At 47.6% G+C, this 15,052-nt stretch overlaps 1 protein-coding gene across 1 annotated transcript in view; it reads right to left on the minus strand.

Annotated features, from left to right (window-relative positions):
• The window catches only part of setd2 (SET domain containing 2, histone lysine methyltransferase), a 140,613-nt gene that overhangs the window by 78,285 nt on the left and 47,276 nt on the right, over positions 1 to 15,052 (minus strand). Inside the window, 5 exon segments of the mRNA XM_072468146.1 lie at positions 1,331 to 1,408; positions 2,671 to 2,794; positions 3,456 to 3,505; positions 3,507 to 3,585; positions 5,309 to 5,437. Coding sequence (XP_072324247.1) covers positions 1,331 to 1,408; positions 2,671 to 2,794; positions 3,456 to 3,505; positions 3,507 to 3,585; positions 5,309 to 5,437 — 460 coding nt within the window.

The raw sequence follows: 15,052 nt of genomic DNA on the forward strand, positions 1-15,052 counted from the left end.
GAGAGGGGGGAGAGAGAGGGGAGAGAGAGGGGGGGGAGAGAGAGGGGGGAAGAGAGAGGGGGGAAGAGAGAGGGGGGAAAGAGAGAGGGGGAAAGAGAGAGGGGGGAAAGAGAGAGGGGGAGGAGAGAGGGGGGAGGAGAGAGGGGGGAGAGAGGGGGAGAAAGAGGGGGGGAGAGAGGGGGGGAGGGGGGGGAGAGAGAGGGGGGGAGAGAGGGGGGGGAGAGAGGGGGGGGGAGAGAGGGGGGGGAGAGAGGGGGGGGAGAGAGGGGGGGGGGAGAGAGGGGGGGGAGAGGGGGGGAGAGAGGGGGGAGAGAGGGGGGAGAGAGGGGGGAGAGAGGGGGAGAGAGGGGGGGGAGAGGGGAGGGGAGAGAGGGGGGGGAGAGGGGGGGGGAGAGGGGGGGGAGAGAGGGGGGGGAGAGAGGGGGGGAGAGGGGGGGGGGAGAGAGGGGGGGGAGAGAGGGGGGGGGGAGAGAGGGGGGGGAGAGAGGGGGGGGAGAGAGGGGGGGGAGAGAGGGGGGGGAGAGAGGGGGGGGAGAGAGGGGGGGGAGAGAGGGGGGGGGGGAGAGAGGGGGGGGAGAGAGGGGGGGGAGGGGGGAGAGAGGGGGGGAGGGGGGGAGAGGGGGGGAGAGAGGGGGGGGGAGAGGGGGGAGAGGGGGGGGAGAGGGGGGGGAGAGGGGGGGGGAGAGGGGGGGGAGAGGGGGGGAGAGGGGGGGAGAGGGGGGGAGAGGGGGGGGAGGGGGGAGAGAGGGGGGGAGAGGGGGGGGAGAGAGGGGAGGGAGAGGGGAGGGAGAGGGGGGGAGGGGGGGGGGGAGGTGGGGGGGAGGTGGGGAAGAGAGAGAGAGAGAGAGAGAGAGAGAGGGGGAGAGAGAGAGGGGGAGAGAGGGGAAGAGAGAGAGGGGTGAGAGAGAGAGGGGGAGAGAGAGAGAGGGAGAGAGAAAGAGGGAGAGAGAGAAAGAGGGGGAGAGGAAAGAGGGGGAGAGAGAAAGAGGGGGAGAGAGAAAGAGGGGGAGAGAGAAAGAGGGGGAGAGAGAAAGAGGGGGAGAGAGAAAGAGGGGGAGAGAGAAAGAGGGGGAGAGAGAAAGAGGGGGAGAGAGAGAAAGAGGGGGAGAGAGAGAGGAAGAGAGAGAGAGGGCGAGAGAGAGAGGGGAAGAGAGAGAGAGAGAGAGAGAGAGAGAGAGAGAAGAGAGAGAGAGAGAGAGAGAGAGAGAGAGGGGGAGAAAGAGTGAGGGGGACAGAGAACGGTGGAGAGGGAGAAGGAGAGAGAGAAACACACATAGACAGACAGAGTTATGACCACATCGGGATTGCCTTCATGTTTTCATCCTCTCACCTTCTGAGTTTCACAATTGGGCTCACAGCTGTGGTTCATGAAGCGAGAGCAGTTCCCTTTCAGAGTAGCATCAATAATCTATGTAAAGAAAAGGAAAGCAAAACATATGACTTAATTACATGAAGAGAAACCACTAGCTGCCTCAAAACCACAAGTAAAGCTGTGCTCATTTTACACACCTGCAGAGTTGGATTCAGACTGATTGAAGGTAAACCTCCAATTTAGGTCGATACAATTGACACTGCCCCCTCGGATTTCTGCACCATCAGAGCCCTCGCCTACCCAACTAATTGAGCCAAGATCCTAAAGCTCTCCTGCGTCCTGGTCAACGTACCTTTAGCTTACTGCTGGGCTGTGCTATTTCCAGAAAACATTTGCGCCACTTGGTTTACTATGTGACGTGAACCTCACTCTGGTATCACCTCCCAGACCCACAATTTCCACCAATATCCTTTGGGGAAGGGAATTGGTCATCTTTATCTGGTCCGGCCTACATGTGACTCCAGACCCACAGCAACGTTGTTGACTGTTAACCAGGCCCTCTGAATGTCCGAGCAATCCAGTCACAGCAAACTCCTGCAGATAACAGATGGACGGCAGGGGTCCAAGGCGGCAGCTCACCAACACCTTCTCCAATTAGCGATGGGCAACAAATGCCGACCATACCAGCGATGACCAAACCCGGAACTGGAGTTACTCCCAAAGAATAACAGAAATGTAGCCAATTCATGCAGAGCTAGATCCAACAAACATCAAATAAGATATTTGATCCGATAATCTGTGTTAGTGATGACTATCAGAGGATAAATAACGGTCAGGGCTTCAGGAGACCTTCTTCAAAATTACCGTATGGGATCTTTTACATTCTGTTGAGGGGGCGGGGTGGGACCACAGTTTAAACATCTCATCCAAAATGGTACCCCGGGCAGTGCTGCACTCCCTCAGTGAAAGGTCAAGACTAGACTTCAATGAATGATCATTCATTCTCCTCTGATTCAGGAGATTGCGGGTTCAACTTCCACTCCAGAGACTGTGGCTCATAATCCAGACCAACACCTCTGTGACCACGGAGTTCATAACTAGTGGGAATAGAGAGGGAAGTTGGAGAATAACATTTATTTTTTAAAAACCCTCAAAGGAATTGTTGGGACTTGAAACGCTCTATTAGAGACTGGTGGGATTGCAACCAGAATCGGAAATGATAAATATCTGGAGGGGTCAAATTTGAAAGGATGTGGTAACAGAGCAAGGGAATGGGACAAGGGGGATGGATAGCTGCTTCAGCCAACAGCCATATATTGGGCCTAAAGGGGCAAGGTACGGTGAATGTCAATTCTCACCTCATCGTTCTTCAGTGCCATGAAGTAATAATGGATGTTCTTGTTACGGGCATACTCCTTGACTCTCGCCTTGAATTCCTTGTGATCCAGCACTTCACCACAGTACTCCAGCACAAAGCTATTCCTGCAAAGACAAAGCCCGTTTTTTATAAACCATTTCATGTCCCATCCCCACCCAAAACCTAACCACATGCACCGAAGGCAAAGATTTTATTTTCCGAAACATCCGAGAACCTTCTTCACCCGACAGGGGAGGGGCTGCGGAGAGGACAAAAGCAAAGATCGGTTTGTTCTATTTTGGTCATTTCATGGTTGAAGGCCAATAGCTTTTGGAGATGATGGGTTGGTTGGACGGCATCAAGGAAGCCCTTGAATGCAAGGACGTCAACAATGCAGCCGTGGGAGCTGATGGAGGACCAGTTCAATTCTGGTCTGTACAGAATTAGTTGACCCCTTCTGCAGTGGCAATCAACGCGTCAGGACAGGTGTGTATTCGGAGGTTGGTGGAGGTGGGGAGGCCGGGAGTCAGGGGTGAGAATGCTATCCAGCCGCCCGTGCTGAAAACTCTGGAAGCTGTTGGGTGAGGGTTAAAATTGAAGTCGGCACTGATGGTTTACCAGACCATCAATTCTTGCTGCCCAGGATCACACATGAAGGCAGGCCATTGGAGAAGAGATTTTCTGCAGCTGGAAGAATTGCAACCTCCTTCGGAGGAGGTGGAGGGTAAGGAGGGGAGATTATAGAAATGTGGTTCCAACACAACGGACAAGTTCAGTTTCACTCACACGGACAGTTCTTTGTCTGTTCGAAGGCCCCAGCCTTTCCTCTCGGTGAGGAATGACTTCTACATCGGCATACTGCCGCCTTTGAAACCTCCGGTTTGTACAGTACTCTCCGTGCAGACACCTCGATGAGCTGAGAAGGGGCAACAGCAAACACTTAACGTTACCAGAAAATATTACGCTAATGAAATACATTGAAACAGGGCCATCCAGCCAGACCACAGGGTCTGTAAATTGGCAAGTTCACTTTTCTGTCAAGTCTGAACACCAATGTGATATGTTGGTCATTGCCTTGGATACAGCTTCTCGATAGAGCGTGTGCTACAATACACTTCCAAACAAAAGGTATGGTTTTCCACCAAAGCTATGCTGCGATTATCCAAATGCCTCTCTCTCCTCTTGCGAGTCGCTCTCAGACCTTCAGCTCAGCCCATGCTCCATTTATATCAAAAATATCACCACTCATCATGCAATCCTATTCCACAAGACATGGGAGCAGAATTAGGCCACTTGGCCCATCGAGTCTGCTCCGCCATTCAATCATGGCTGATATTTTTCTCATCCCCATTCTCCTGCCTTCTCCCCATAACCCCTGATCCCCTTATTAATCAAGAACCCACCTATCTCTGTCGTAAAGACACTCAGTGATTTGGCCTCCACTGCCTTCTGCGGCAAAGAGTTCCACAGATTCACCACCCTCTGGCGGAAGAAATTCCTCCTCATCTCGATTTTAAAGGATCGTTTATTCAGTGTGAAGCTGTGTCCTCTGGTTCTAGTTTTTCCTACTCGTGGAAACAGCCTCTCCACGTCCACTCTATCCAGGCCCTGCAGTACCCTGTAAATTTCAATAAGATCCCCCCTCATCCTTCTAAACTCCAACGAGTACAGACCTGGAGTCCTCAACCGTTCCTCATACGACAAGCTCGTCATTCCAGGGATCATTCTTGTGAACCTCCTCTGGATCCTTGCGTTGGTGATGCTCTACATTTGTGAACTTGAGGATTGCTGAAGAGAGGGACATGTTGCTGAAGCTTTTTGTTTTGCACTTTTCAGAACAAAAGCAAAAATTTTAAACGGCCGCAACAATTTATACTGCAGGCAAAAAGGGCGGCGACTGGCTGGCGAGTCAACGCTCATTGGTCAAGGGGCTTCCATGGAGAAAGTAACTGGGGAACGACAGGCTCCCCACGCTCTCAGGTAATTCAAAAGGCAAAAGGCTTGAACATATTCCTTTTGTTTGCAGATGATGGGTCCCTGCGGTTGAATGTATGCAGCTTCTAGCAAGCGTAAATGAGTCACATGGGCTGGTTGAATATGGTAGCCATGATGTGGAGATGCCGGCGTTGGACTGGGGTGGGCGCAGTAAGAAGTCTTACACCAGGTTAAAGTCCAACAGGTTTGTTTCAAATCACTAGCTTTCGGAGCACTGCTCCTTCATCAGCTGAGTCGCCTGATGAAGGAGTTGTGCTCCGAAAGCTGGTGATTCGAAACAAACCTGTTGGACTTTAACCTGGTGTTGCAAGACTTCTTACTGTGGTTGAATATGGTCTGAGTTCTACTTATTATGAATAACCATAGGAACACACACTTTCTCCCCTTACACCTATAGGCACTGGTGGTGTCCTCCAGAGCACCTTGAATTATTAGTGAACACAAAGAGCATGGTTGTATGAACCCTCTGGACCATTCTGATTTCACACTCTGCAGCAGCCACCCATCTGCAACAAGTTGGCTGTATTTAACTGCAAGGTTTAACAAATGCCCATCAAAAGTAAAAACTCTGAAGGATGCGGGGGCCAATTACACTTCATCCTCCCCCTCGGCTGACCGTAACCAGTCAATGGGAAGGCACTTACCATTCTATCATGAGTAACCTATTGAGGCAGTCTTCCCCACATGCCAGCTCTCCTCGCTCTCGGTCTTCCCTGGACAGTAAACATTCACACTGCATGCGCTTGATGTCGCGGTGAGATTTACTTTTCTTCCTGCAAAAGATTAATTGGTCTAATTAAGACTTGGGGAAAGAGATAAATGCTTAGAGACGAGCCAGACTTCACAGATCAGCATTCCTATTGAAGTGTACACAGTCCTATGGGGATGGAATTACTGTCCTTAAAAATTAGCAGTGGGAAAAACCAGGAGGAAGGAAAGGTGAAATTGAAATGTCACAGCCCCAAGGGTGAAAGGTGAAATTGAAATGTCACAGCCCCGAGCAGAGAGCATTCCTCTCATAAGAACAAGAGCAGGCCATTCAGCCCCTCAACCCTGTTGCACCATTCAATCATATAATTGCTTACTTCAACTCCATTGACTCACCATTGCTCTATTATCCATTAGAACCCCAACTGCGCAGAAGGAGGCCATTCGGCCCATCGCGTCTGCACCGACCCTCTGAAAGAACTCCCTACCTAGGCCCCCCCCCCCCCCCCGCCCTATCCCTAACCCCACCATCTTTGCAGAGTGGGAGGAAACCGGAGCACCCGGAGGAGACTCACGCAGACAGGGGGAGATCGTGCGGACTTCACACAGACAGTCGCCTAAGGCTGGAACTGAACCCTGGCTCCTGGCGCTGTGAGGCAGCAGTGCTAACCACTGTGCCACCGTGCTGCCCTGACCTATCAAAAAATGACAACATCTCAATCCAGTATCCACTGGTGAGGCAGGGGAAACTAAAAGGATGAAAAGTCAAAGCCAATACTGCAAATAAAAAAACTGAAATAATTACAGAATATAGTGGAAATATACTGAGGCCAGTCAGTGTCTGAATAGAAAAATCGTCTTCACTTCAACATACTGCTCTAAATTTCCTGAATGATCAATTTTTATTCTGAGCTTGTAAATTCTGTCTCTGTCACCAAGTTACCCGATCTCTTGAAACCCTTTCTATCAGCAAAAGCATTTGAAATGTCCCCATTCTGTACATTTTTCCCATTCATCAATTCTGCTCCTTTTATCTTCATCTTCCATCCCACTGACTAACCGCTGTAGTGATCGTCTCTCTCTTCTCATAGTTTCACTGTGCTGCATAAACGTTCTCTTTGCCACTCGCAACTGATCCTTCTTTAGGTGTTTTCTCTCTGCTTCGACGCTCCTCATGCGATTCCTTCCGTCTGTCACTCTTTTTCTCATCCGTCTCTCCATCCTGCAAGTCCAAGGGATACAGTCTTGGAGACAAACGCTTGATGTTCGCTGGGGGTTGGGTGCGGTCCAGGGCGTGATAGGAAGGTGTGCCCGAGAGGTGGCACTCTGCTGTTACAAGGTAGAGGTTGGTTTGCCAGGCAACAACAGCACCTTTACCTCCCCTTCCCTGTCAGCACTGTGAAGGAACCAATTCCTCCACAACACCTGATCCACTCTTCAATCACCCTCAACACGCCTGTCTCCATCTCGTGGCAGCTGTAGGTGGTGTAACACCTATCCCTTCACCCCCTCTCTCCTCACTGTCCAAGATTCCACACACTGAAAGAATCAGAATGGGAAGAACAGAGGCCATTCGGTCCATTGAACCTGTACTGGACCTCGAAGAACGATAGAGTCCCAATTCTGGTTCTTTCCCCATAAACTTTGCAATTTTTTTTCTCCTTCCAATATTTATTCAATTCTCTAATGGAATCCAGTATTGAATCAGAGTCCCTCACCATGGCTTCTTCAGCCATTCGCCATAAATCTGTGTCCTCTGGTTATCGACACCTCAGCCATTAAAAAGTTTCATTTTTGTTTAATCAACTACATTTTTCATAACGCTCAACACCTCTACCAAATCTCCCTTCACCTTCTCTGCTCCATGGAGAACAAGCCAGCTTCTCCACACACAGATTGGGCGAGCACTTTGTGGAACACGTCCTCAAGCTTGAACCCAAGTTTCCAGTGGCGTGCCACTTTAATTTACCACTTTGTTCCCACGCTCACATTTTCGGCCCTCGGCCTGCTGCAGATTTGCAGTGAAGCTCACTGCAAGCTCAAGGAACACCACCTCATCTTCCAAGTATGGAACTTTACAGCCTTCGGAACTCAACGCGGAGTTTGGCAATTTCAGACCATGAACGCTATCTCCCATTTTGATTTTTTTTTGTTGCCATTTTCCAGTCTGAATCTTGATTTTATGTTTTTGCTTTTGGACAAGAGCTGTTCATCATTCTGCCATTTACACTCACTTTGGACAAATTCTTTGTTTCTTTACTACAACCATTACCGCTCCCTTTGCCTTTATCTCTGTGACATTTAGTCTCTCCTGCTCTCTCTACACTGTCACAGAAATTCCCTTTCGTCCTCCCTTCCCTTTCCCGTAAAACTCATCACATTTCAACCTCCCTTCAGATCTGAAATCATATTTTACTGGAATCATGGACTGTTTCCCTTGCCACAGCTGCTGCCAGACCTGCTGAGTATTTTCAGCATGATCTGCTTTTATTTTGGGTTTGTAGCATTTATTAAAACATTATTGGCTCCTGCTTGCCTGCTAAAACCATTCGCTATTCCAGGATTATGCTGGAATGCAAAGATAAGACTGGCTTCTTTTTCCTCCTGTAAGCCACCTCAAACACCTCTGCTCCAACAATGAGTGTAAGGAGGTCCGTGACATCTTTATCACTAAGATGGAGGTCGGCTAATCAGCTGCCTTTGCTCTTTCCAACCTTTCACTAGTCCACAGGACAAATGTCCTCTAAAAGATCCCCCCCAGCCCTGAACCTGCGTCCTTCTCAAGCTCTTCGCCTTTCTCCCCTCATGCCCTCTGAGCTCATCTTTCGATGATACCCAGCCGCTGCTCCCTGTGCCCTATTCCCAACAAACTAATCCCCCAACTGCCCCTTCAGGTCCCCACGTTAGCTGATATTGTAAACGGTTCTCTCTCTTCAAGATGTTGTCTGTCTCCCTTTAAGTCTGCTCGTTAACTCTTTCTTCAAAAAACTAACCCTTAACCCCAACATCCTTTAAAACCCTCATGTGCAACCTCCTTGAATAGAAGAAAATAGCAGGAGGAGTAGAGCACATAGCCCATTGACCCTGCTCCGCATTTCAATGTGATCATGGCCTTAAATATATTCAACAATGGAGCATCCACAACCTCTGGGGTAGAGAATGACAAAGATTCACAACCCTTTGAGTGAAGTAATTTCTCTTCAGCTCAGTCCTAAAAGTTGGTTTCCCTTTTCCTGAACCGCCCTCCTTTGTTCTAGATTTCCCAGCTGGGGAAACAACTCTCAATGTCTACCCTGACAATCCCCTTCTCGACCCAATTTACTCAGCCTCCCATCTTTGGACAACTCTCTCATCCTAGGGACCAATCTGGTGAACCTTTGCTTGACTTCCTCCAATGGCCTGCTAGGATCTATCCTTGGCCCCCTGTCTATTTCTCAACACCATGCAAAAACATAGCGCCAACTTTTCATTTTCATAGATATGCCGATGACACCCAGCTCTACCTCACTGCCATCTCTGCTGACTCATCCGCTGTTGCTGAATTATCACTGATCCAGCACAAGATAAGCAGGAATATCCTCCAATTCGTTGTTGGGAACACTGAAGCTTTTGGTCCCTGCCACAAACGTCTTTCCCTGGGTACCGATTCCATCCCTCTCCCTGGTGTTGACGATGGCTCAACCAGACCATGTGCAAACTCGGTGACAGATTTCGACCCAAGATCGCCTTCTGATCACTTAACCGCACCATCACTTAGACCGCCCGTTTCCACCTCTGTAACATCGCTCGGTTCTGCCCCAGCCCACCTGTTGCTGAAAGCCTCATTCGTGTATTTGTTACTGACAGACCTGACTATTCCAACACACCCTGGGGTGGTTTCCTAGGCTTTAGCATCCACAAACTGGAGCAGCCCCCCCAAAACTCTGCTGGCCGTGTCCGCGCTCCTACGGAGTCCATCACCTGTGCTCACTGACTTACAACAGCTCCCAGTCAAGACACACCTGGATTTTAGAATTTTCATTCTCATTTTCAAATCCCGTCAAAAGCCCCTCTCTTGCCTCCGTCATCTCCTACAGCCCCAAAGCTTCAGACATCTGCATGCGTCTAACGCGGGCTGGAGTCTAGAATGCACTGCCTGGAGGCAGGTTCAATTCAGGCACTCAAGAGGGCATTAGATGATTACTTGAATAGGATCGGTGCGCAGGGGGACAGGAAAAAGGTGGGGGGATGCTACTAAGACACGATGCTTGTTTGGGGAGCTAGTGTAGACCTGATGGGCCAAATGACCTCTTTCTGCGCCGTAAAAATTCTGTACGGGTGGCACGGTGGTTAGCACTGCAGCCTCACAGCGGCAGGGAACCGGGCTCAATTACGGCATTGTGCGACTGTGGAGTTTGCACGTTCTCCCCGTATATGCGTGGGTTTCCTCCGGGTGCTCCGGTTTCCTCCCACCGTCCAAAGGGTGGATTGGCCAAGCTAAATTTTCCACTCAGGGTCCAAAGATCTGGTTAGGTGGGGTTACAGGGATAGGGTGGGGGCTTGTGCCTAGGTACAGTGCTCTTTCGGAGGGTCAGTGCAGATCCAATAAGCTGAATGGTCTCCTTCTGCACTGTAGGGAATACTGTAATTCTGAATAACTCAGATATTCATCGGTCTGCCACGGCTGGTTGAATCTTGTTGTCCAGGCCCAAAATTCTGGAATACGCTCCCCAAACTCTCCGCCTTTTACTTCTCTTTCTTCCTTTAAAACACCGCTTAAAACCTACCTTCTTGACTTCGCTTTTCCCATGTGCCGTAATATCAGCCTATGTGGCTCAGGGTCAATGTTTGCTTCATAACACTTCTGTGAAACCGTGGGGTATTTTATTACTTTAATTATGGGTTGTTGTGGGCTGTGCTTGTTCGCTATCTGTCTATTGCTACCTCTTGTCAGTTGACCTCTCTACATCGCCAGTGTGTGCAGTTCTCCATTTTCAACCCTTGTCTGTGCAGATCTCTCTGTAGCTCATGAGTGCACTCTAGTGGCAGTGTCAGGTGCTGCAACAAAGAATACCTCAACTGGGACCTGAACCAGAATGTCCCAAAAGGGTGGGAAATCAACTGACAGGACACCAATATTATAGGCAATTTGATTAAAGGGGGCATGTTGGGGTGAGCATGATGGAGATGCAGTACCCAATGATGTTCAACCATAGTGGTGGTAGAGAGCAGTGTCCTCGCAATCCTGTCTTCACTACATGACTGACTCAGGACACTTCAGAGGGGGCATTAAAAGAGGAATTACCCAGTTCCCAATACTTTCTAAAAAAGTTTACACAAGTTGAAAGAAAAAATGAAAGTTGTGACTCCACTCCACATTACACCACGGTCTCAATCTTGGCTCAGTGTAAGCACTCAGCAGTCAGTCAGAAAGAAGGTTGTAGGTTCAAGTCCCAATTCAGAGATTTAAGCATATAATCCAGATTGATACCATGGTGCAGTACAAAGAAATATTGCAAAATTCAAGGCAGCAAACAGGACCTCCCTTCCTAACGACACTCTGGGTGGTCCTACACAACATGGACTGCAGCAGCTCACTCACCACCTTTCAAAAGGGCGATAAATGCTGGCCTAGGCAGCGCCGCCCGCATCCCATGGAAGAATAACAAGAAAAAACATAGGTACTGCTGTCCCTTTCAGATAGATATGGGCAATCCAATGGCACTATTCGAGGAAAAGCATGGGTGCTCACCCTGATGTCCAGGGTTAATATTTATTATCCATCTACTCGTCCTCCCATTGATGTTTGTGGGACTTCACTGTGCACAGATTGACTGCTCGTCAACTGACTATCTTTCAAAAGTACTTCATTGATTGTAATGCGCGTTGGGATGTTGTGAGGTCATGAAAGGTGCTACATAAACACAAGTTCTATCCTTTTTGTTACATTTCAGTCACTGGGCTATATTTAGGGTTTTGTACGGAGATAGTACAGGGAAAGTCACAACTTAAACCATGTACTTCAATGTTGTGTAAGATGAGGGTACAGAGGTGCTTCATGATGTGGCAGAGTCACAGATATGGTACTGGGTTACCAGAACAGAGTGCAAGTTCAAATCCAACTAAGGCAAGTTACGCATATACTTGGGAATGTGAGATGGCACTAGGATGGTCCCGAGGTGAAGGAAACCTGATCTATGCTCAGCTGTTAATGCCACAATGTCTTGAAGGGGAAGGACCACTACCATCTTCTCAGGGCAATGTGAGATGGACAATAAATAGTGCCCTTGCCAGTGATGCCCACATTGCATGAATTACTACCTTTCATTACTTCATGGGTGACAAAAGTGTTTTATGGTCACATGTAGACAAAAGCAAGAGCATCCGAGTTGGCTGTGCGTGGACTGTCAGTGTACAGGTTTTACAGGGAGGTTTTCAGAATGTCAGGTTTTGTAAACGGTTATATTTTAAGCTCTCTATAGAATGCTAAGATAGAATGTAGTTGGGGGTGTAGAGAATAGCTAATAACATTTCTACCTGGATACAAGGCCTATATGATTCACACTGCAATGGAAAGAGGAAATGTCAATAGAAAGCCATTGTGCTATTGGGTTGCAGGTTTTAAGATACCCCTGAAACTTACAGACAAGTCTGTCTGCGAAAATCTGAGTGAATGAGCAAGGGTGAGGGGTTAACCAGTCTTGATTTTGATTTATTGTCACATGTATTAGTATAGAGTGAAAAGTATTGTTTCTTGCATTCTATACAGGCAACGCATATCGTGCACCGGGAAGGAAGAGAAAATGCTGCCTTTATTGTCAAGTAAAAGTAAAGTCGCCATAGTACCAGATGACCATAGGCTTTCCCCTCTTTGAGGGGGAGACCTGACTGATGGTGATTTAACCTGAAGGCCACCACACCTCAGGCGAGGGGCAAGCTCTTCCTCGAATTGTGCCATTGGATCTTTCATATCTATCTGAAAGGGACAGCAGTACCTATGTTTTTTCTTGTTATTTATTTTTTCACGGGATGTGGGCATCACTGGTTAGGTCAGCATTCATTGCCCATTCTTCATGAATAATCTCAGCCGGTACCAGAATTGAACCCGCGCTGTTGGCCTTGCTCTGTAACACTAACCTATCTGAGGTGTCAAGTTCAAGTGACCTACAAAATATAGTGCCTTGTTAATGTTGCTTTGAGTTTGCTTACTACAGTAAGAGTCTTAAAACTTGAAACCTTTTGTGGATCCTTCTAGTCAGTCACTGGATGTCCAAATATCTTTTTCAAAGTTATCTTCTCTATGGGGATCATATTACATCTACCTTATCAGCTGCCCTTAATATCTTGAAAACTTCAATCAAATCATAGAAACATAGAAAATAGGAGCAGGAGGCCATTCAGCCCTTCGAGTCTGTTCCGCTATTCATTATGATCATCCAACTCACAATCTTGATCCCACCTTCCCCCTGGATCCTTTGATCCCCTTCACTCCAAATGCTATATCTAACTGCTTCTTGAAAACATACAATGTTTTGGTCTTAATTACTTCCTGTGGTAACGAATTCCACAGGCTCACCGCTCTCTGGGTGAAGAAATTACTCCTCAACTCTTTACTAAATGGTCTACCCTGTATTCTCAGACTGTGACCCTTGGTTCTGGACAGTCCCAGCATCAGGAACATCCTTCTTTCATCTTCATTGTCTAGTCCGGTTAGAATTAATAATAATCTTTATTGTTGCAAGTAGGCTTACATTAAACACTGCAATGAAGTTACTGTGAAAAGCCCCTAGTCGCCACATTCCGGCGTCTGTTCGGGTACACCGAGGGAGAGTTCAGAATGTCCAATTCACCTAACAGCATGTCTTTCAGGACTTGTGGGAGGAAACCTGAGCAGCCGGAGGAAAGCCACGCAAACACGGAGAGAACGTGCAGACTCCGCACAGACAGTGACCCAAGATCGAACCTGGGACCCTGGTGCTGTGAAGCAACAGTGCTAACCGTGCTAACCTACAACAGTGCTAACCTAATTTGATAGGTTTCTGTGAGACCCCCCCTCATTCTTCTGAACTCCAGCAAATATAATCCTAACCAACTCAATCTCTCCTCATATATCAGTCCTGCCATCGCAGGAATCAGTCCGTTAAGCCTTTTCAGTGCTCCCTCTATAAAAAGAACATCCTTCCTCAGGTAAGGCGATCTAAACTGTCCACAATATTCCAGGTGTGGCCTCACCAAGGCCCTGTATAAATGCAGCAAGACATCCCTGCTCCTGTATTTGAATCCACTCACTGTGAAGGCCAATATACCATTTGTCTTCGTTGCCACCTGCTCCACCAGTATGGCTATCTTCAGTGGCTGGTATACGAGGACACCAGACGCTGCTCGTTGCACATTTCCCTCTCCTAATTTATGGCCATTCAGATAATAATCTGCCTTCTAGTTTTTGCCACCAAAGTATTCATCCAAATTATACTGCATCTGCCATTCATTTGCCCACTCACTCAACTTGTCCAAATCACACAGAAGGATCTCTGTATCCTCCTCACAGCTCACCCTCCCACCCAGCTTTGTGTCATCTGTAAATTTGGAGATATATGTTCCCTCATCTAAATCATTAATAAATCACCCTTCAACCATCTAAATTCGAAGGACTACAATCTTAGTTTGTTTAATCTCTCCTCGAAATCTAACACTTGGAATCCAGGTATCATTTTAATAAATCTATGCTGCACTCTCAAGGCCAATTTATCCTTCCTAAGGTGTGGCACCCATAATTGCTCACAGTTTCCTGGTATAGTCGAACTGGGCTTTTTACAGCTGAAGTGTGACTTTGACCTCCTTGCATTTCAGTCCTTTAGATATTAAGGCCAGAATTCCAGCAGCCTTTTTGATTATTTTCTCTATCTGTTTGTGACATTTTAATGATCTGTCTAACTAGTCCCCCACATGTCACTTTTGCACCTCCACTGTTTCTACCCCTTTCACAATTTTGGAAGTACCCTAACCTTTTAAGGTCCAAATTGCATGACTTTATATTTGCCTACACCAAAATCCATTTGCGACAGTTTTGCCCATTCACTTAGTCAATTGATATCTCTTTGTAGCTTTATATTTTCATCTACACTGTTTACAGTGCTACCTAGCTTGGTGTCATTTGCAAATCTTGTCGAAGGTCAAAGGCTCTTCCTCAGTTCTGAGTATCTGCCTCTTTTTTCCATTTATTTGCAACACAATCATGGACTGAGTGGTGGTGAAATTCAAATGACTATCTTGTGTTACCCTTCACTAAGAATCATAAATCACACAAGGCCATTCAGTCCATCATGCCTCTGCTGACTCTTTCAATGGGTTATCCAACTAGTTCCACTAGTTCTTTGCTAATAACGCTATAAATATCCTAAGAATACATTTTGGCTGCTTTTGAATATTACTATTATCTCTGCGTCCGTCAGTCCTTCATTACTCATTTTCATCTCCCCTCTGATTCTTCTGCCACCGATCTGAAATTGGTGTCCTCTGTCAGCAGGTGATTTCCTACTTTATCAAAACTCCTCACCATGTTGAGCACCACTGTTAAATCTCCCAGTTGTATGCTCTAAGGTGAACAAGCCAGCTATGTCTCTCCATCCCACAGCTCTGGTACCATTCTTAAAAAAAAAAATTTGGAGTACCCAATTCATTTTTTCCAATTAAAGGGCAAT

This window comes from Scyliorhinus torazame, chromosome 11 (genome assembly GCF_047496885.1).
Source record: "Scyliorhinus torazame isolate Kashiwa2021f chromosome 11, sScyTor2.1, whole genome shotgun sequence".
Classification (NCBI taxonomy): Eukaryota; Metazoa; Chordata; class Chondrichthyes; order Carcharhiniformes; family Scyliorhinidae; genus Scyliorhinus; species Scyliorhinus torazame.